General features: G+C 44.8%; 1 protein-coding gene and 1 long non-coding RNA gene across 3 annotated transcripts in view; one reads left to right on the top strand and one right to left on the bottom strand.

The window, feature by feature from the left end:
• The window catches only part of WSCD1 (WSC domain containing 1), a 31,278-nt gene extending 18,856 nt beyond the window's left edge, over positions 1-12,422 (bottom strand). Inside the window, 3 exon segments of the mRNA XM_040532306.1 lie at positions 74-188; positions 3,506-4,165; positions 12,293-12,422. Of these exon segments, the coding sequence (XP_040388240.1) occupies positions 74-188; positions 3,506-3,926 (536 nt within the window). The 5' untranslated portion in view covers positions 3,927-4,165; positions 12,293-12,422.
• The window catches only part of LOC121057733, a 175,622-nt gene that overhangs the window by 37,212 nt on the left and 116,452 nt on the right, over positions 1-21,958 (top strand). The window lies entirely within an intron of this gene.

Genomic DNA, 21,958 nt, shown 5'->3' with positions numbered 1-21,958 from the left:
GCATTTCCATTTCAAATTCAGCCTTGCTTAGTGGCAGAAAAGAGAAAAGTTGCAGTAAAAAGATATCACTCACCTCTCAGCACAAGCTTCCTGACAGTGAGATACTGTCATTTTTCTTAAGTCATAAAACACAGCACCCTTCAGTGTCCTCTCCCTCGAATCATCACTGAAGCATCCCATGTAGGTACCTGTGTGCATGCAAGACCAGAGTCAGGAAACGTGCACAGGCTACAGGAGAGGGGAGACTTCTGTTGGTGATTCACGGCCATAAATCGCAAACAAGGCTGTGTTTGATCGAGTTGCGACCTGTCTGGAGCCCTGACTGCTCTGTTGACCTGTCTGCTGGTACTGAATATGCGTATGTGCTGGAGAAGGGCAAGCTGGGATGAGCGATGGAAAGGAAGGGCCAGGAAGCCAGGCTTCTCCCTGGGCTAGGTGCTGCCAGCATGCTGGGAAGCCTTCACTGGCCCTGGTGCCCGCGGGCAGCTGCCACCTGCTAGGCTCCCTCCCTCCGGGGTGAAAAATGGCCTATTTGTGCAGGGACAGGGCAGGCAATCTTTAAAAAGAAACTTTGGGTAATCTTGATGTGTTTCTCCCAGGTTTTCTTGAAAATCTCAAGTTGAGAATAAGATAGTTCACGAAAATTGTTAAGAAAATCAATTTCCTTTGGGTATGTAGAGTTATATTAAAGCTATAATGGAAAGGTAACTTCATCCTTAACTAGGCAGCACTGTCTAGCTATCACATTAAACTATCTCTTTCTCTCTGGTGCAAGTGAATATTTTAGAATATGTCTTGCTTTAGTTAGCATATGAAAGATAAGTATTTCTGTTAGACTGCATCCATGTTAAGCCTCTTTTTTTTTTTGTCTTGAACAAAACACAATAAAAACCTAGTTTTTTTTTTTAATATATGATTGGAAGGACAATGTGGCAGCCCACTGTTATACAGCAATTTTGTGTATATAAGTGCACGTTATCATTAAAATATGAAGGAAAAGGGAAATTTGATTTTAGAAGTAGCAGTATTAAAGTAACAATGCTGGGAAATTAAATAATGTGAGCTGTGGGCAGAAAGAGAATATACAATGAAAACTGAAATTAAAAGAGCATTATATTAAGAATAAAATAATCCACAAGAAAAAGAAAGTTCAAGCCATTCTAAGAGAGATTTTGCAGCTAGAAAAAAAAAGAAAAAACAAAACCCAGACATTTAAACATCACAAGCACAACAGAGGATTCAAAGAACAGCACATTGGTAATTTGCAAACATGCAATTAGAAAATTCACAAGCTGTGAATATACACCCACAGTACTCTGTTAACGAGATGGGAGTTACACACCTGCAATAAGGATGTTCTGCACTTTACTGGAGACTTGTGGTTTGGGGATGCTGATTCAGACCAGCAGCAGGTGAAAACTCAGTGCACGGGGCCAGGGTGCCTGACCCAGGGGCAGGGGCACACCAGCTGGCACAGGACATCCTTCCTCTGCCTGCATCCCTCGCCCGCTGCTGTCAGCTCACAGTCTTAGAGCCGAACATCACATCAGTGGTTCCGTGACCAGAACCGGTGGTTCTGCCACCTCTGCCATCCTCTGCAATGGCATAGCTGCTTCTAACCAGGTCAAGAGAAACGATATAAAATGCCCCACTAGCTGGACCATTCTTAACAGAATTATTCATTTTTTACCTAATGAAGTGCTACTTTTAGTTGTTTTACTGTTACTTGTTGCACTGCTATTTGCCACTGTATTTGCCAGTCGCCCTGGCAGGGTAAAATGTGATCCCTGCCCTAAGCTATTTGTGAAGTAAGCAAGCAAAATAGCTTAAAGTGAAGAAAATAAATAAAAAGTTGAATTTTCTCGCTCAAGGTCACTGGATGCTGGGTGAGCACGGGGCAAGGCAAAGGGAACTGGAGGTGATCACAGAGTGCTGGAGCAGATGTTGTCGTTTCTGTTTCAGGTTAAGGGTCTGTGCCCAGGGCTGGCCGCTGTACCCGTGTGGAAGTGGCATGCTGGTGTGCTGCGCTGGGAGCCCCGCGCTGCGGGCACAGTGCTGAGGAGCAGTGCCCAAGCACAACTTCCATCGTAAGCACTGCCTTGCTCACCGCGCTGCCTTGCAGGGCGTGAATCGTAGGGCAATGCTGGAACTTCAACAAGCATTACAGTCGCAGAGGAGTTCATTATATCTTGGAAGGGATCCATAATGAAATAACAAGCCTGTAAGTTTACTGGGAGAAGTGAGGGGAGGAAGATAACATGCTCTATGTAGGAAGTTAAAATTTTAATTGATCCTAATTTCCAAAGGCTTTCCAATGCTTGTTAACAATACCGTTATTAATAATGTCACTTCATGTTCAGTCAGATATTCAAATGATGCATATTTGAATCAACATAACTCAATGGCTTGTAGCAATAAATAGTCCTTCTGGCTCCCCTTCAGTCAGCAATTAGAACTAGAGCAAGGCACTAGCTTAATGACTGATATGGGCACTAGCCTTAACTAATTTTATGGATAATTTTGAAAATTAATCATTTTGTTTTTAATTGAAGCTTTGAAAGTCATTCATGAAATCTGTGGAAGAACAGGTTCATGCTCTGCCTCGTATTAGAGTAGCTCATAAACACACACGGTGTTTCTCTACTTTTTATTTACTGTTACATTGACCACAGAAAAAATAATCCGAGCCCCAAGGGGGATGAGAGCAGCCACAGGCAGTGAGAAGAGAACCGGGCACACTGTCATTGCACAGCCTTGAAGGGCTGTGAAGGGTCCCTTAAAGTAGGTGGTGGCCAGCACCAGGTGCATCTGCTGGGGCGAGGCTGTGCCAGTGGTGCACGGTCAGATATCCCAATGGGAGCAGCACCGGGCTCCCCACAGCTTCCTATGCCCCCACCCTGGGCTTGGATTGGTGCCATCACTCCTGTCAGCTTGGGGTGGCTGCGCCTTGCTTTTGTGCTGCCATCGGACTCTGAGCACCCTGGTGGTGTGCTCAGGGCAAGCTAGGAAATGCAGCGGGGTTCTCTGAGACACCCCAGCTTTGCAGTCCTGGTTCTTTGCCTCCAGGCATGCTTTTTGCACAAGTAAAGAACATGCCTTTTGCATGTTTTTGGACGGGTAATTTAAAAAAACAAAAAACAAAAAATTCACTTTTAAAATTTTCTCTGTTCTGAGAAAGATAATCGGTGTTAAACAGCATTCATCTCTGCCTGCTTGAAGAGGAAATCATTTAAATCAAGGCAGCAAATTCCACTGTCTAGGCATCCATTCAATCAACAGAAATATAGTTTTGGAGGAAGTTACAGCTCAGCATGACTAGGGACATCAGAACACTACTCTGGACTGTGTATGCGTTTTAGAATTAGTTTGAAAGTGGTGCTGAGCCAGAAGGAAGGCATTTCCACGGGCAGACTTTGTGATGCTCATTAGTCTGTGCCTGGAACAGACCTGGAAGGGGGTGGTTTACATGCACGCCAGAAAATGAGCCAGAGGGCAAATCCCTTACCTTTGTGTTCAGCAGTATGCTTCATCGCTTTGAGTCCTGCTGTTTGCATGGGCTCCTGATCGCTGATGAACCTGTGGAACCACCTTCTTCTCAGCTGCCTCAGCTCCGAGTTGCGGGACGTGAGCCAGTGCGGGCCGTGCCGCTGGGCCGGCGCCAGCTCCTGCAGCGTGGCCGTGCCCGCCAGCAGCCTGGGACGGGGGCTCTGTGCCGCCCGGGGGTCTGCCAGCCCAGCGCCCAGCATCGCCTCCGGCACCAGCAGGGCCTGCCCGGCGGAGGTCCCGCGTGACCCCTGCTGGACCACCAGGCGGGTCCGCTGCAGCAGCAGGAGGCTGCCAGCCATTAGGTAAGCAGCTGTCAGGAAAAAGAGCAGAAATTGGGTCCGCCGAAGAAACTTCTGTAGCCTGAAGAAAGCTTTGGCCATGCCCTTACTGAAATGGGCCCTTCACGCTTCCCAGTGGGTCCCCAGACCCCTGCCTGGATAGGTGCTGGTTCCTCCCGTAAGTTCAGCCCATCACTTCGGTGCCGTCTCCCGCTGTGCGGTCTTCTCTCCGGCCGCCCGTGGCCGGACCCTTGTGGCCATCAGGCTCCCAGGCAGCCGACAGGCTGGGCACAGCCCCGGGCTGGTGCCATCGCCAAGCTGCCCGTGGCTGGCGCCCGCACCTGCAACATCAAGGGGAAGAGGTTCAGAGCCGCAGAGAAAATGCTGGTCTTCAGGGTGACTTCCTTCCCCCTGCGCCTTTTTCTTCAGCTGAGCATTTCTCCATCTGCTGTTTATAATTGTGCACTTTAATGACAATAATCCTGTGAGAATAAGTGATTAAGCAGAAGGTAGCTTCAGCTCTTCAGCATTACTTTTTTTTTTTTTAACTAGAAATGTGCAAGAAATACCTTTAGAATGAGGTTATTTCTCTTGGGGGTTTGGAAAAAAGTTCTTTATTTTCTTTTGTCAATTGCCGACATCTCCATTCTTTGTCAGTGACTGGAACAGGCAGCCACAGTATAGGCATCTTTTTAGGAAAGTATTATCAAATTCTTTCCTTTCAGTTGAACAGTAGCTAGGCTACAAATGCAGAACAGAAGGAAGGGGGGGGCAATTGCATCAACTCACAATAGATAAGATAAGTATTAATCTCTTTGCAGCACAGTAAAGTCAGTCATTGTGTTGGAAGGCTATCTGAGGTTCTGCACTTGCGTGCAGACCTGTGTGAGGTACTGTGTACATCACTTTAAAAGAAACCACAGAGATTCTGCTATGTTTAAAGTAATTTCTATTAACAAATATTGACATGTAGATGTGCATAGAAAAAAAAAAATCAGTGAATGTCTGGAAAAAAAAATAATAATTCAAGTATGACCAAATAGTCCTGGCTGTTTCTGAGCTTTGCAGGCTTTAGTTCTGCTGAAGTATACCATGATGGGATTGTCTGGGCAAGAAAAGATCCTTTGTGCTCTAGGGAACCTTTAACCTCCTGTAACAAATACAAGCTGGCATCTCCCCATAAGTTCCCATTTTCCCAGTCAATCACTTCTCTGTGGAGCTAGGCAAGCATTGAGAAAAGATGCAATGTTTTCCAGAAAAGAAAATATTATGGCTTTTGCTTAACTTGCAATTGGGACACACTCTTGAAATTCCCAGTCCTGGCAAAGAAATATCTGTTCTCTGTATTCCTTGTTTCCATGTCTGATTTAATTTTTTGTGGATATTCACTTATACCTCTTTCTTAAATAGATGGCACCGATTAAAAGTCTGCACTCATTTCCTTTTTCATTTAGTTGTGCCATTTCTTTCTCTCTTAAGCAGCAATCAGAAACAAAGCTCAGAAACTTCTAGGCCAAAAATACATTAAAGCCCAGCTGAATCTTTTGTCAGTTGAGCCTGAATTCCTTTTGTGTGACCTTTCAGCATTGATTGCTAAGCGGAGTTGGCACAAGGCAGTTTGCAGTTCGGGTGGTCTTAAGGACCTGATCGAGGTTCCTTTTGTTGTTGTTGCTGTTGATTTATACTGGTCTCAAATGTAGTGTCAAAAAATATTTGATGTCTTTATCTCTGTTTCTACACTTTCTCCAAGAGCTCGGTCTGACAAGGACTTATTCTCCATCCACCATACCTGTGGATCTATCAGCAGCCGATAAACTCTAGGAAAGAGGCAGTACCAAAGGCTATGTGGCAGTAGTGTGCTTTAATAAATTAAGATCATTTTCTCCACTGTAAAAGTTACCACAGCTCCCTTCTGATCAGCTCCAAAGCCAAAGAAAATGAATTGATTTACACCAGCTGAAGAGCTGACCCTTAGATTTAAATTATTGAAAATCTCTGATCAACGTTGTGAGTGCTCAGGAATTACAGTAAAAGGGTCAGGAGTACTTAGACAGATGAACAGAAAATTAGCTATAATTAGACACTGCAGATAGTTACCGTGCTAATTTATCTGAAGTAGTATCTATCAGCACAGGTACCATCTGATTCACTAGTTGCTCCTAACACAGGGCTACTGGAAACTTCAGAGCTACTCCCAATAGAGCCTGTCTAATCTAAAAGAAAGATGGGTGCGTGTATCAGCCATTTGAGATTCTGATGGGAAATTATGATGTTCCTGGAAGCATACAGTGTTTTGAAGTAAGGCTTGGCCAGTGGAGGAGGCAGCTGCATGCCTTGGTGGCTGGCAGCTGAGCACACTCTTCTCATTTTGCCATCTACAATGCAGAAGTATGGTGCCTCTTAATCAAATGTTGCTGCAAAGTTTCATTGGGAGATAATGATGGCTGCAGTCACGCAGGTATTCAGAAGGTTTTTTTTTTTCCCCCTAGCAGCAAGATGAGGGTGAATAAAGTTAACAGAGTTTCAATCATCTTTGCCCAATTGTAATTCCATATGTCTTAGCTCTTCTGGTTTACTCATAAAGTGATCAAGTTACAACATCAAGAAATGCTTACAGCCAAAGTTCCCAAGTGTGCCTAAGTCATTTGCATTAGAAAGGAAGTGCTGTAGCAGCAGGGCAGATTTTGTCTAAGAACTGCAGCTTGGCTGGAGAAGGACCATCAGAGCTGTGCAGTAGAGGTGGCAGTGTTATGCCTGAAACTGCATCAGCAGCCTGATTTAGACCCTTTTATAGCCACTGTGCACTCCAGTCTTTCAGCTGATTCTAGTCCAGTTTCTCCATGTTCACAATGATGCACAGCTGAAGCAGCTTGAAGCTGCATCGTCCCCTTCAGGAGGGGATTTGCTTTGCGGGGGCAGGATGTGGCGCTGCCGTTGGGGCACTGCATCCCGGTGCCCAGGCAGGACCCGGCCAACGCCGCCCCAACAGCGCGGGTGTGACACCGCCTTGTGTGACCGTGGGGCTGGCGTCCCACTGCGCATCAGCATCGCTGGGTGACTGTCCGGGGTGTTGGACCTAACTAAAGCATGAAGCAAGTTCTGTATCCAGGCACCAAGAAATGTTTGGCGTAGCTCCTGCTGATCTGCCTGAAAGGAAGGGTTATTTATTTATTTACTTTCTAAGGAGAAACTGCCTCTGGGTCTCAAAAGGCTAACTTTGCCCTTGCCCAGTGGTTGAAAAAGTTTAAATGGTACAAGCCAATTTTACTGCAGTCAGTATGACATATATAAATTACCTCCAGATGCATTCGCCCTCACTACAGTTGCCATGACAGTACATTGTAGTAAAAACCAACGAAATAAATAAGCAGAGTCTCCACCCACAGCAACTGCTGCAAATGTACAACTCAAAAATTAAATGTTGGTTTTTAGTGGTGAAATATCAAAGAGTGCTGCTGACATTTAAAAAAAAAAAAAAGTAATCTGATTTTCCATAAACTACGTACTGCAGTATCATCAGAGTATGCCTGAAAGAATTCAAGTGCATCACTTTTGATGATGAGATTAAAAAGGAAGGAGTAAGGAGGACGTGAAGTAGTATCTGGTTATAGAAAATGTATCATATTTCTTCTTTATACAAGTTTCACGTAAAATGGAAGAGAAGTAGAGTCTTCTAATCCTATTTATCAGTTCTCATAGCCAAAGGGTTTTTGAGGACCTTATTAATTGACAGTTAAGTTAAAGTCAGTAAAATAATGAAATGATTATAGGAAGGACTTGGAGCTGGGTAATGAGAACTGTTTTACAGCAGAAAAGACCTGTAGGTGAAGAGGGAAATGAAAGGGTTAACACTGCAACAGGAGAAAATGGAAAATAATGAGCTGTGGCAAGGGTTGGTGGTTCGGCTGTGGAGGTGGTGAGCGCTGCTTCGGAAGGTATTTTGGGTGTTCTGCCTGTAGTGAGGGAAGGGTCCCCTGCACCACTAATGAAGTGGCGTGGCTCACAATGAGGTGATGCCTGTTTGTGAAATGGATAATTACTTGCGGTAGCTCACTTCCATAAATTATTGAGGGCAAGAAACTGATGGAGTTCAGAGAAGCATTGAGTGATCTTATTTTATAAAATATGAATTTAGTCACTTTACTAGCCACAGGTGAATTTTTAACCGCTTGGAAGTCAGATAACCATTCATTTGTCTGAACGGTGGGTTTTAGCTATTTGTGCCTGGAAGTTTTTGCCTGAAAACATCATTAGAAAGAATAGCATTTATGTTTTTCTGTGAGACCTCTAGTATTTTTGTTTATGGCACAGCTAGAAATACCCTGTGAGGAAACCTTGCAATGCTGTGTTTACCAGCAGGGCTAAATGCAGAGCTAAAAGATGCCTCTTACCCCAAATTCCAGAATCTCAAAGTATGTATTTGTTCTGATCCGTTTCCTAATACGGGCAATGCTCTGACTCCTTTCACTGTCTCTGGGACAGCCAACAACTTAACAGAAAGATTCCTCTAAGTCTGATGGTTACCAGGGAGGCAGAAGGGAGGTGGCTGTGTCCGCTACTCATTGCAGACCGCTCTGGACATTCACCCTCGTCTGGTGACTTTGCATGCCATTTTCTGGAGGCTCTGTTTGGAAAGTCAAGGCCAACATCATACTGCACAAATGCACGTATGTGGGGCAGGAAGAAAAATGTTCAAGAAGACACGACTTAAAAGTTGGGATCCTGTCAAAAATTTGCAGTTTTCATTATTCCTAAAGTTAAAGGCACTCTCAGTGCCTGCCAGTGCTGGTCCCCAGCAGGCTGGCTGCAACTGCGTACCGCAGCTGTGCTTCTGTGCATGGCCAACGCCATCTCAAGTTCTGGGGAAGCGGTTAGAAAAGAAGCCAAAGGTGAGCTATCTACAGTCTACACCCTGTACCTTGAATGGTCTCAGCAGAGAAATGCCACATTATCCCAGTTTCCAAATCACAAGGTATGAGAGCAAAATTAAGCTGTGTGTAAAGCAGCACATGTTGAAAGTAAGGCTGAGGAGACATGTCCTGGTACTCTACCGTATTAAGCCAAAATACACTCAGATCAAGATATACTTCGATGTTGATGGATTTTGGCTCAGGTCCATTGTTACTTTTTCTAGCTCCTTTAGGAAGTGTCATGCAGCATCATCTCACTAACTTAACAATGTAACTTAGAATCTTATGCAAGTGAAAGAAAAACAGGTAATTTCTGAATTCCATCACCCTTCTAAAGTTATTCTTTCATGAAAAAAAAAAGAATTCTTTCAATGAAAAGTTACTGTAATATTATTTTTTTCCTTTGCCAACTTAAAAACATTCTTTTCTGTGAGATAAGGTCTGTGGAGTACATAACCTGATCATTGATCTTTCTGGCAGTTACAATGCCTTGCTCAGATCAGCATCATCCAGAATCCAGTAATCCGCCCTGTGGCTTTAGACAAAGAGGCAGCAACGCCCCAGCCCTAGTACAGGCGGGCACACCTGTCCCAGCTCCACAGGGCCACGCAGGGGATGCTTGCCACCGGCCCGGGGAAACCATGGCCTGGCTGCCCAGCCTCATGCCTCTGCACCATGGCCAGAGGAAGCTTGGCCACCAGCTGCCGTGGGAGCAGGGTTGTGGGCTGAACTGCTCACGGAGGACATGTGGCTGACTGGGCTCTAGGGTTGGGTCCAATCTTGCACAATCATGTTGAAGGAAAACAAGCTGAATCTTGAGGATGCTTCTTTAACTCAAAAATTGCAGTTTAGGGATATACCTGCCCAGCAGCATGGGAACAACCCCTTTCAGGGTCATTAGAGCCGTGCAAAGGAGAGGACACCACAGTGCTGCTGTGGAAAGGGACAGGCACTGTGCAGAGCGGAGGGTGCTGTGCCTTGGCCTTGCTCCCGTGAGGCTGGACTCCTGGCCAGGCACTTCTGCCAGGCCAAATGCACGGTACCTGGCCAGTGACCGCTGAGGATGCGTCCCCATCCCACATGGTAGCGTGCAGGCACCGTGACACCACTCCCATGCACCCCACTCACCCCACTGTGGCTGCTCCTCACTCTTCTTGTTCTTGCCCTCCTGCCCATACAGCTGGGAAACTGGGGCAGCTTTTTTTCTTTTGTTCCAAGGCAGGACATCTCAGACATGTGAGGCAGAGGATGAGTCAGGGCCGATGCACATCCTGCATCGCCGTTCATGTGAAACCCGCCAAGTCATTCGGTTCTGCCTCTGCGGGACTTGCTGAGGGCTTGTATGAAACGCAGTGAAAGGGTTTCTTCCACATCTCTTCCCAAGTCACTGCCAATTGTGTGATTTAGAGCATAATTTGGCTTTTAAATATTTCTACATACTACCCCTCCCACCCTTTCCCATCAAAATGAAGCTCATCCTCTTGGGATTTTCAGTAAAGTAATGAGGCGACCAATGAGGTTTTTCATGTTAACTTTCAGGCAGCGTATCATATTTTAAAGGAATTTAACTCCTTTTATTAAAAATAAACAAAGAAACCACAAATACAAGAACATAGGTGAAGGGACATTCAGCCTGTGCTGACCACTGAGGCTCTCATGCATCATGACACCTTCCCTAACAAGAGATCTGGCCTTGATATCTGGGCTTTCAGAAGCAATAAGAGCTTCTTCCAACCTAGGAAGTTTTACTCGCTGGAGGGTGGATCCATGCTGACCCTGTATCCACATGCCCCTGTTGTGACCAACTCTCTGTAGACGCAATGCTTCTTGAGCGTTACTTCAAGCACAACATAAGGGCTGTCAACAAACTGGAAGCAAGGAAGAAGCACCACAGTTTCTCCACAGGGTGTAGTGGCAAACATTGCAGCTTGAGAGGGCTTTCTAGCAAGTTTACTCTTTCCTCCCTCACCTGTCCTCTTTTCCTACACATGTGCTTGCTACACGATTTATCAGATTGCAGAGTTGACTTTGATGCTGATACGGTGTTAAAACTGTTAAATAATGATGACTGTGATCAAGCAGAAAAAAATATTTATGCAGAAGTGGCAGGGAGATGGCGAAAAATTGTGTAGTTCGTAAACCATAGTCAAATCATGTTGAAAATATACGCACCAACATAGTATCCACTGCACACAGCAGCCTGTACAATATAGGAGGTGTTCTACAGCTGATAGATAATTCAACATTGGAAATGAAAGGTGATACCACAGAACAGAGCTGCAGCCTGAGTGTGCTGGGTTGTCAGTGCTAACTTGTGCAAATTTGGTCACCGCATCTCTTTTACTAGATACGCCACTTGTTCAAGACCAATTTGCTAGCGTATCTAGGTGTAAATCTAGAAAATAACATTGATGAACACTGTAGCCTATGGAGAGGGATGCAGAAGGGCCTGCAGGAGGCAGCTGGTCCAGGAACATTTGTTGTGAGACAGCACTGACTTGGAAAGTACTCCAGTGACAGCTTGTAACAGAAAGCACATCACGGCGATATGGTATTTTTTTCTGAGAGTCTAATACTTTTACCTAGCTCAACGATAAAATAATAAATCAGGAGGAGTGATTCCATGCCTGTATGGAAAAGATGCAAATATACATATATACAAGCTTGCATTTTATTTGTATGTACGTACACATGTGTGTATGTATTTTGTACATAGAGGGATGTGTACTCAAAAGATAACCGCAAGCACATGCAGTCTACTGTAATCATTCACTGACAATCTGAGCCTGATCAGCAAACAGTATTCTTGAACCTAGAATGTATTTTGAACAATGATAAACCATACATGTATAACGTACATTCCTTTGATATTAAGAACTCAAACACCCAGCAGATGATGCTGTGTGCACAATTAAAAACAAACAACAACAACAACAACAAACAGACAATATGGTTCTGTGGCTATAGGTTGAAGTTTTCCAAGAGCTTGTTGTAAAAATATACTGTGTATTGATTTTTGCCTTATCCCATCATAGCTAGAGATCTTATCCTGTGGGCAAGGTAATCTATTGAAATTAAAATAACATGTAGATCTGTAACTAGAACATAGGTATTTAGGAAGTGTCTTTCATAAAACCCTCAACCCCAAATCCCTGCAACATCCACCCACTAAAAATCCTTAGTCTATTTAGCACAATGATGCTTCAGAAACTGTTTAGAGAAACAGCCTTCTAGTCTGCTTCACCAGGCTCTGTGACACAAACACACGCTTGCATCATCCATTCCTACTTCTCAAGTCCGATATTTTGTGGATGCTCAGAAAAGGGCATCTCGACAGTAAACTGCAATCTTTATAAATAACGCAGCTAAGCCTCGTGTTCTTAGATGGCACGGGTAAATGTAACAGATCAGGCAGCCATTCAGACTGCAACGTACGTTAATACCCCAGCGTCTGCGAAAAGTTGTCCGGTTATTACTCGCATCAAGGCCAGCAGACAAACGGCTCGCAGGAGCAGATAACGCAACTGGGTAAGAAAAAGAGGGAAGAAAAAGCCTCACCTTTCTTTTGCGGTCAAGGAACTCCCGGTGTAGTGAGGCAAAGTCCCGGCCGATCCGGTGGAAGATCACAAGGAGCCGGGACGCATGTCTGGGAGGCGGCTAAGCCCGGCTCCGCGCCGATCCCGGCTCCGCGCTGATCCCGCCGCCGCCGCGCCGAGCCCGGCCCCGCTCCTGCCCCGCGGCCGCGGCCCCGCCGGGCTCGGGGCTCCCGGGGGCTCCCCCGCGGCCGGGCCGGGTCGGGGCCGCCAGCCGCAGCCGGCCCCTGGCGTTTCGTAAGGCTGCCTTCCTTCCCTCTTCGGGAAGCAGCCTCTCTCCTACGCCTGCTTCGCAGCGGAGCTTTGCAGGCTTTGGCCGCTACGGGCGCTTGCGGCTCTACCCGCAAAATCCGTCCGTGCGTCTGTCTGAATGCGCGGATGGCTGCATAGGCAGATAGCTGAGCGGCGGCAGCGTGGACCGAATACGAGCCGCCGAACGGATCTGAACTGGTTTTGTTCCTCCGTGCCTCTTCCCGCTAGGGGCAGCCCCTGCCGGGGCCGCTCCTCTGAGCTCAGACCCCTTCCCCCAGGCCGGGGGGGCGGGCAACCCGTCCCGGCAGCTCCCGGCCCCGGCTGGGGGCCTCAGGCAGCGGGTCGTTAGGCTGGGCGCAGGTGGAGAGATGCGAACGGTTCATAAGCGTGAGAGCAGAGCGGCGCTTTGCTCGCTGTCCGTAGGACTGGCTCATCTGCCGCGTTCACTGCAAGGACGGACTCTTTTTTGCTACTGGTTCGCATGAAGATCTGTCGTTTTATAATTATTTTTAAAGCATCTGCACTTAAACGGCAGTAGGCTGCGCACTTATAACTGCATGTGGTTTTTGAAGCACCTCATAGTCTTTGTATATTTAAATCAGACCTGTGGAGATACGTGTCTCCAAGCTAAATTCGGATGCAGTTATCTGGACCATGGTTTACTTCCTGTGGTTAGGTCAGTCGTGTCACGCTGAGTGCCGGCACTCTGCTTTGTTGGGATCTGAGAGGGAAGAGGGAGTTCAGATGCCTTGTGGGGGCTGCTGCTGTTTCACATCTGCATGCTGCACAGTACTTACCTGTCCTACCAGCCTGAGGATTTCAGTGACCAGTGGCTGGTGGAGTTGGTCACATTACTTTTCTTTCTTTCCTTTTTTGAAGGATGTCTTGTCTTATTTTCCTTTAAAAGCAAACAAATGCAGGAACTTCTATTTCTGGCTACAGAATGTGGGAAAATAATCTACAGTTGTAGTGGATGAAGGAATTTGCACTTCTGATGTGCTGCTTTTTTTTTGAGGGTCAGATCTGTGACGCCCACAGAAATACAGAAATCCCTTCTGGACGTGGCGTAGGACCAGGTGGCAGTCACTCAGCTGGGGTAGCGCCAGAGCCCGCACCTGGCAGCGGGAGCAGAGCCCCAGCTGCTGCCGTGGGCCCAGCACCAGGTGCTGCCGCTGTCCCGGGCATTGCCTCTTCACACAGCGAGCGAGGCGCTTCGTGCCTCGGCGCTATTCCCATTCCTCCTGGGCAGCGAGGGGAGCGGTGAGGCAGGGACCAGTGCCTCAGGCACACCCGGGCCGCGGGGGTCTCTTCCCAGCTCTGCCTACAAGGCGCCAGCAGACCCTGGGAAGCCGCACGGTGCCTCGCACCGTGCACGCAGCCCTGCCCTGCGTGCCCCTCGTGTGCCCGCCTGCAGTGGGGCTCACGACAGAATTTAACAGTGTAAGATGCTAATGGTAACTGCGAATACGTTTGGCCACAAGCTATGCCTGTCTTTGCCTATGGAGAAAAAATACCAGTTGCTGACAGAAGATCCTTCTGTGAACAAATTTGCAGTAGTTGCAAATAGTTGTCATATACAGAAATTCAGGAAGGAAATATAAAGAGTTTCAAGCTGTTACAGCATTCACGTAAATCTGATGATCCTTCAGACTTGATAAGATGTGAAAATGAATAGCTAAAATAGTTTTGCTCTTAGCAAACATTTTCTGGGACTTAATATGTTGATAGGACTTCAATTGTACAGTGATTTTTTTTTTGAATTATGAATAACAGAGAACCCTGGGATTTAGCAATGTAACACTGCAACCCGTCCAACCTTTAAGTTGTGTATATAGCTTTAAGGTTGCAAAAGTCTGAAATTAATTTAATTTTACAGAAATAAAATCAATCAAATGCTTAATGTAATAATATTTTTAAATGTTATGTTGGGTTGAGGCCTAAATCGATAGGACTACAGGAACCTGCCCAGGTGAAGCAGTGGCAGGAAATGAAGTTCAACATGATCAGTACAAATGAAACGATGCCAAAAATGTTCCAAACCCCAGATTTGCACTATGGAGTATCAGCAGCATGACACATGCCTCGAGGCAGTGGCATTGAGCTGACCTTGAGCTGCATACAGCAGTGCTGTGCTAGTTTGTTTGAGACCCAAACCAGCACTATTGTTTTAGGATCTTCAAGGAAAGCCAATGGAGGTAGGGCTGTAACCCAGGGCAGGTGGTAACACTCGTCTCCCCTGGAGTCACTGCAGTGGAGCGTCAGGGAGTGTTCTGTGCCCCTGTTGGTGTTGCACCACGCCACCCACAGCAATATCCTGTGAACTAAACAGCAAAATGCTTTCCCGGTGCTTTCCCCGAGCTCCCCAGCAGGACCCTTGTTGCTCTGTCATTCAAGTGCAGCCTTGGGTAGGTTTCCATTTGGCAAATGGCTCCCACAGCATAATTTTGGGAAAATTAATATTTTTATTTTTTTTTTCAGCAGACTTGCTTTTCAGTGTAAATATTTTCCCCCTTGTAGTCGAGAGCTGTCCTGCATGCAATGTTCTGCAGGCCCGGAGCTGGGGATTCTGCTTTGCACCCACCCCAAATGCTGCTTACACAAGACACATACAGCCACACCTTAATAGCATCCACTTTTTTTTTTTTTTTTTTTTCCTAAAATATTTGACCTGGTCACAGCTAATTTCTGCAGCCTTTCCAAAGGTTTGTGATGCTACCACACGGCCCGATAGGAAGAGGCATAGGCAGTGCTCTGGGAGGTGGCTTAGGGATGGGCTCAGCCACACTGCTCGCACCACTCAGGCATGGTGCCCTGTGTGTGCAGGGGCTTTCTGTACACAGGTTCCTTGGTTAATTGAATTTAGTTACACGTGCAAAAGACAATTTCAAAGCTTATTTTATTGTTTCAGTGTACCTTACCTGTTGAGGCTAGACAAGCAGTTGGTAAACTCTTTGGAATGGGTGATGTTGATTGTCAGTGGGAGCCTTGAAATCTCAGTTCTGTGAAGACAGAAATTATAAAGTAGTTTCAGTTAAACAAAACAAGGCGTTCATAACTTAAAGTAAGGTTGTCTACATCGGGCTTGCAAAAGGTTAATTAAGCTATCTGAATTGAACCAGTGTATGCTTTTCTTACAAGGCCACCAGATTAGATGCCACTGTGAAGTGCTTTCCTATCACCGTGAGGACGTGAGTGCTGAGGAGCAGTGGGAAGACCTGCATTACATCGGACAACACTCTCTCTTGTTTTGGTTTTGGTTGTTTGTCTTTTTTTTTACATAGAGTTGCTATTTTGTGAGCAGATAGTTAACAAATCTGTCAGTAATCTGCCTGGCAAATGACATTAATTCTACTCTCTTTTTGTACATGGGTAACGAATACAGATTAAATCCATGGCAGCTTTGGGGAGGCCATTTTAGCAAGAATGCTTTGCATCTTGCACAAAACATCTATATATTGAATTTGCAAGGTTTCCTCTACCCTTTGATGTGTTGGTACTTCATGTTTTCTGTAAGTCGCAATTATCTTTCATTCCACATTGCTCATGTCAGCTCTGTTTTGTTATTAATATGCTATTATATGGAAAAAATACTAATCAATAGAACATTCCAGTTGAGAAAAGAGCAGGACAGAATTCTGTGCTTTTTTTTTCTATGCTCTGATGTAAATCTGAAGTGATTTCTATAAAGGTGGTGGGAACCACTCCAAATCTGCACCTTTGTATATGAGAGCAGGCTGGTGAATTCAGGAATGTGGAGGTGGATGATGAAAAACATGAAGCTGTTTGAAAAAAATAAAAAATCATAAGGTTAAATGTAATGGGAAAACGCTATCTTTTTTGGTAGATGGAAAGGAAGCTGAGCCAATCAACTACAGAGTGAAAACTAGAGGTGGTCTTAGGAATTGAAAGTCTTTTGTAAACTCATCAACAGCACTTAGGTTTTCCTAACCCCAATTATGCAGGATACAAAGTCACCAACATCTGAATTTCAGTTAAATCCTAAGAGAAGGTACTGTTTTTGGCTTCTTATCCTTCTTGCACATGTAGCCTAAATCTTTATTTCTCATGGCTTCAATAAAAGGTAAGAGAGGACTTTCCAGGGCTGGGAATAGAGCTCTAACAGGGAAGAATTACTGTAGAAGACCTCTGCAGGAACCAGGAAAAGCATTTGAATTTTTATGAGGTGACTGGCTGAGATGAGCCTGTTTCTGCTGTTGGTTATACTAAATTATACTCTCAAACATGGGTGAAAAAGAAACACAGCATTTTGTCTGAGATGCTACCAGTAACTTGAGGGACCCAGGTTCAGATCTTAGCTTGACCACAAACTCATTATGTGATCCTTACGATAAGGAGTCTAAATGACTTCTAGCATCTTTTACAGATTTCAAAGAGAGAGGGAAGCCTAAATACCTTTTACAGTCGTAGTCATAATCTCTCCACTTCCTGTTTTCTCATCTGGTTAATAATACTGCTTTTCTCTCATTCCTGGGGATTTTTTTTGTGCTTTCAAGGAGCAAAGACAAATCTTGTGACGTGTTCTGCCTCAGAGTTGCAGAGGTGATCACCTCTGTTTTACTGCAGCTGGGTAATCCATTGCGACTGGAGGGATTGGTAGTTTTAACATTTTGTTTACAAGTACTGTTTAAATGCCTTAAAGGGAAATATCTCTTCTGTGCTAACACAGTCTTGAGTATGGCAATGCAAACTCATCGCTCTAAAGAGTGAGCACTGAATAGCACGCCAGGCTTTAAGGTGATTGTGAATAATGGGCCTTCAGCATCCATCTGCATTAGCTCTGGTGTATTACCACCCTCTGCTCAGTCAAATAGGACTGCTGGGAATACATACTGTTCAGAAGAGCTTAAAAATATGACGTACTAAATGAGAAAAGGCATGTATAGTGTTTATTATGAAGAATGATGTGTAAGATTGTTTCACATGTTTTCAGGCTCAGATTTACAGTGCATTATTCTTGTGTTACTCACTATTTTCTCATCCCTGTCATCCCATTGTCTATAGAAAAGTTGTACCCATGCAAATGCCTGTTGCGGCTCTTGTTAAATTAAGAGGGAAATGGATTGGATCATAAATTCAAAACACAATCTGATGTTTTATAAGGGAAAAGTAGTGTGAAAAGGAAATTTAAAAAGCTGAGCAGGATGCACACATGGGAAAAAAATGTTTAACAATGCTAAGAGAAAAGGAGCAAAAACTGGGAAAATAAAGCATATATCTGTTACGGTCACGCTGTAAAATCAGTCATTTGATGGGATGAGAAGTTGGAGGCATTCTGTGTCTGAATAAAATCCTGAGCACTTTGCTTCTCTGCTTGATGGCTCTGCTTCATTGTTACACAAAATACAGCACAGAAATTGTGAAACAAGTGGCATTACTTTTAGAATCCTGTTGTGGAAGCAGTTCTTGTGCTAAATGACTCAAACTTTCAGTCACTTCAGAAAACAGTCTCAACTGTTCAAGTAAGGATCAGTTCAGGGAAGACACATGTTTTGTTGGTGTCATTTCAAGAAATGATCTAAAACTCTGTGTGGTTTCGTAAATTAATATAATGTGAAAAATAGTTTTCCTGTCCTTTTTATTTAATAATCATAAATGCTCAGCGGTTAGGTATTCCATGTAATGCCTACATAGAATTTTCAGTTATTTCATGAAATGACTAAGCAAAACAGCCATTTATTGCAGTGGTTGACAATGTAATTCTTTTTCCAGAATAGTTGGTTTCATAATACAAATGCATTATTATGCATAGTATAGGGAAAACTATCAGGTTTAATAAAATTATTGGCAAACTTCCCAAAGATTTTGGAGCAATTGATATGACAACAGTCATGCAAAGTATTTGTTGAAGACTGTGCAGATCAGTGAAGAATCTTACATTCCTAAGATATCCCTCAGAATGTGTTTTAGATGTGAAGAGAAAGGCAGATGCTAAAATGGTGCTAATCTGTATAGCAATACTGTATGGTTATAACGTGCAAAGTTGTAGCATAGGATGTTATTCGGTTGCATCTGACTGAGGTCATGATGCAGTGTGGTTCAGAATGGTGGCAGCTACTGGAAGATGCAGCACAAATCTGCCCATCTGGGTCAGGAGCCTCCAGCTCCAGAGTTTCCTCTTGCCTGCTATCCATGCTGCTCAGGTGGGTCGCAGTTTTGGAAGCAGCTCCAATATTTGGGGTCTGAAAGGACAGATGCTGTGCCCAATAACAAGTGCTGGAAGGAATGATCCCTTAACAGATACATGAATCATAGAAACATGGAATATCCTGAGTTGGAAGGGATCCAGAAAGATCATCAAGTCTGACTCTTGGGTCCCTGAAGGACCACACGAAAAATCAGACAATGTGTCTGAGGGTGTTGTCCAAACATTTCTTGAACTCCGGCAGGCTCGGTGCCATGATTACTGCCCCATGGAGCCTGTTCCAGTGCCCAACCACCGTTTTGGAGAAGAACCTTTTCCTGATATCCGAGCTGAACCTCCCCTGTCACAGCTTCAAGCCATTCCCGTGGCTCCTATCACTGGTCACCAGAGAGCAGAGATCGGTGCCTGCCCCTCTGCTCCCCCTCGTGAGGAAGCTGTAGACCATGACAAGGTCTCCCCTCAGTCTTTTCTCTAGGCTGAACAAAAAAAGTGACTTCAGCTGCTCCTCATACATCTTGCACTCCTCACACCTGTTGCAATGAACAGAACAAAAAGGATAAGACAAGGGTCTTGAATGTGTTCCTAGTGTCTAAGTGGAGGTGAAATAACATTGCAAATAGAAGAGATGTAATAAGGAATAGTCAAGTTAATTTCCAAATTCTGAAGGGATTTGAAAGGTGAAAGTAGACTTTCAGGATCAGTGAGGATTGCTGCAAATACAGCTGTTCCTATTGCTGCTCAATGTCCATTGAAAGACTGAAGTATGCCATGAAAAATAAAAACAAACAGCAAAACATGTTGATTTTTGTCAGGATGTTGCAGGACTAAAGGTCATTATTGTTTTGTTTCACAGCTTTAAAAGGACGTACCATAAAATAGCAAGAGGAAGCTTCAAAATAAACAAAAAGTGGTGGTGGTTCTTTGCGTATGGTTAAGCTGTGCAGCTCCTTACTGCCTCAATGATCGTCATCTAACACTAGCACAGAAATGTGGAACTGGTTTCGTTCAACTGAAAAGGGGAAAGATTTGTAGAAAGCAGCTACTTGTGTATATGGTTTAGGAACAAATTTGCTTTGAAGCAAGTGGATGTGAGGCAATTGTAGCAGGCTGGTGGCAAGCTTTTGAAAATTAGGAGAGGGGGATTGTGTTGCACTTGTGAACTGGTTGATGTTCTCTTACTTCAGGCGTACATTATGTTGTGTTACGGTTTTTGTCATGTTTCATTTACACTCTTATAAGTTCCACAGATATTTAAATATTTTTTGATGAAGTGCCAGCTACACAGATGGCAATTGCACATACGGCTGCACAAGGAAGCGATGGTGGTGTGGTTAGCATCCCTGGGAAGAGAAATACAACTGGTGGAACAAAAATGAGATGACTACGTGGCTTTTCTGCAGCATTGACAAGGAACAAGACAGCTAGGTGTTGTCGGTGGAGAGGAGAGGATTCAAGGGAATCAGCTGCAGGTGCAGTTTGGAGCAGATAGCCACATGAAGGTGATTTCTGGGATAGGACTTACTGTTAGCTTTGCAGTAAAAATCAACATTTAGCCGATCTCTGCTGGTCTTCATGCTTGCAGCTTCATGCAAAAGCAACTAGGTAGAGGGAATCACTTGAACTGACCTTTAAGAGATGATGGTGATGCAAAGGAATTATTTTTAAGTGGCTGTAAAAAGTAAATTTGCTAATAGCACTGCTCAAAGATTCAGACCCAAAGAATACTTCAGTTTTGGTAATCTATTGGACTTTGTAATATGTGCTTGGAAAACATATGTTTTTATGAACCCATAATCTTTGAGGTGATTTGAATGTGATTTTGGGGCTAACAACCTTAATCGTAAGAGATTGTCTCTGGTGTAGCACAACCAAAGTGCAAACTATGAAGCAAGTTACTGGATTTAATGGTCTGTATCATACAGGAAGCCAGAATAGGTGGTCATCATTCTTCTGGGCCTCAAAATCTGTGCCACACTTCTGGTTACACCTCCTCTAGTCTTCTCTGTTCTGCCCACATATTTCTGGTGGTTCATGATGTCCACCTCTCCTTGCCTCAGCAGAAGTACTTTAACCTGGTAGGGTGGCCATGTGTCAGGGCAGCTGGGATGCACAGGGGCTGCGAGCCCCCTCCTGTATTGCAGCATCTCTGCACCGGGGCCAGCAGCACCAGCCATGCCTGAGCCCAGCAGGATCCCACTGCTGCTCTGCAGTGTGTGTCGAGGTCCTGACCATGCCTCGGCTCTGTGTTCAGCCCAGGTCATCCCACTGTGGGCCAAGGAGCAGAGTTGGGGAGCTGAGGCAAAATGCAGGGCTCGGCTCGCTGGGAGTCCTGGTCTCAGATGGGTAAACACCCATGTTTGTGACCACACATGGACTAGAAGAAAACCATGAATGTATATTTCTTCCTGGTATTGTGTGTCTAACTAAAGGTTCGCTTTGTGCTAGGCTCAAGGGAGATGGACAGTCGCTGCCCAAATCAGCGTACTGTCTTTGTCTGTCCTTGCTATTTGAGAGGTTTCCAGCCTCAGAAAAAAACATTTAGCTTAAAGTACTGAAATTTTCTTGAGTGGTTCCTTTTGATGGTCTTGACCTGTATTATCTTTTAAATGCAGCTGTTTGTTGAAAAGAAGGAAGGCCAAGGTACCTGCAGTTTCAGCAGGAGCCTTGCATCATTGCTGTCTTAGCTAGGTACGCAGTGGGTCCTGCACTGCCACCATGCTCTGGAGGTGTTGCTTCCCATCTCCCACTCAGACCCAGAGCTGGATTTCAAGGGGGGCTATATTGGAGCTGTTCAGCCAGACTGTGTGAAGGAATAATGCGGATAAGACCTTACACTGTGGTAATCACAAAAGCAACAGCAGCTAAAGCCTTCAATCAAATAAGCCTGTTTTTATTTTCTGCCTGAGGGCTTGGTCTTTTTGACAAGTGTAAGTAATGTCTTGTTCTTTATTTTTAGTGGACGATAATAAACTTGAGTATATAGAAAGTCACCTGAGTAATAAACATTTGAATGTCCCAAATATCTGGCCGTATCATAAAATAACAGCATCAGCACATCTCAGAAACCTTCATAGCCTCCCTTTACAGAGTCTATAGAGAAAAGTGAGATTGTTATAGCATTAGATCAGGGGGTTTTGACCCATGTTGACTCAATCATTCATTACCAGGAACTGACAGCAACAATTAGAGAGCCCTGAATGCCCAGTGCAACCATCA

Source organism: Cygnus olor, chromosome 20 (assembly GCF_009769625.2).
Source record: "Cygnus olor isolate bCygOlo1 chromosome 20, bCygOlo1.pri.v2, whole genome shotgun sequence".
In the NCBI taxonomy this organism is placed as follows: domain Eukaryota; kingdom Metazoa; phylum Chordata; class Aves; order Anseriformes; family Anatidae; genus Cygnus; species Cygnus olor.
This window is presented reverse-complemented; position numbering and strand designations above follow the sequence as displayed.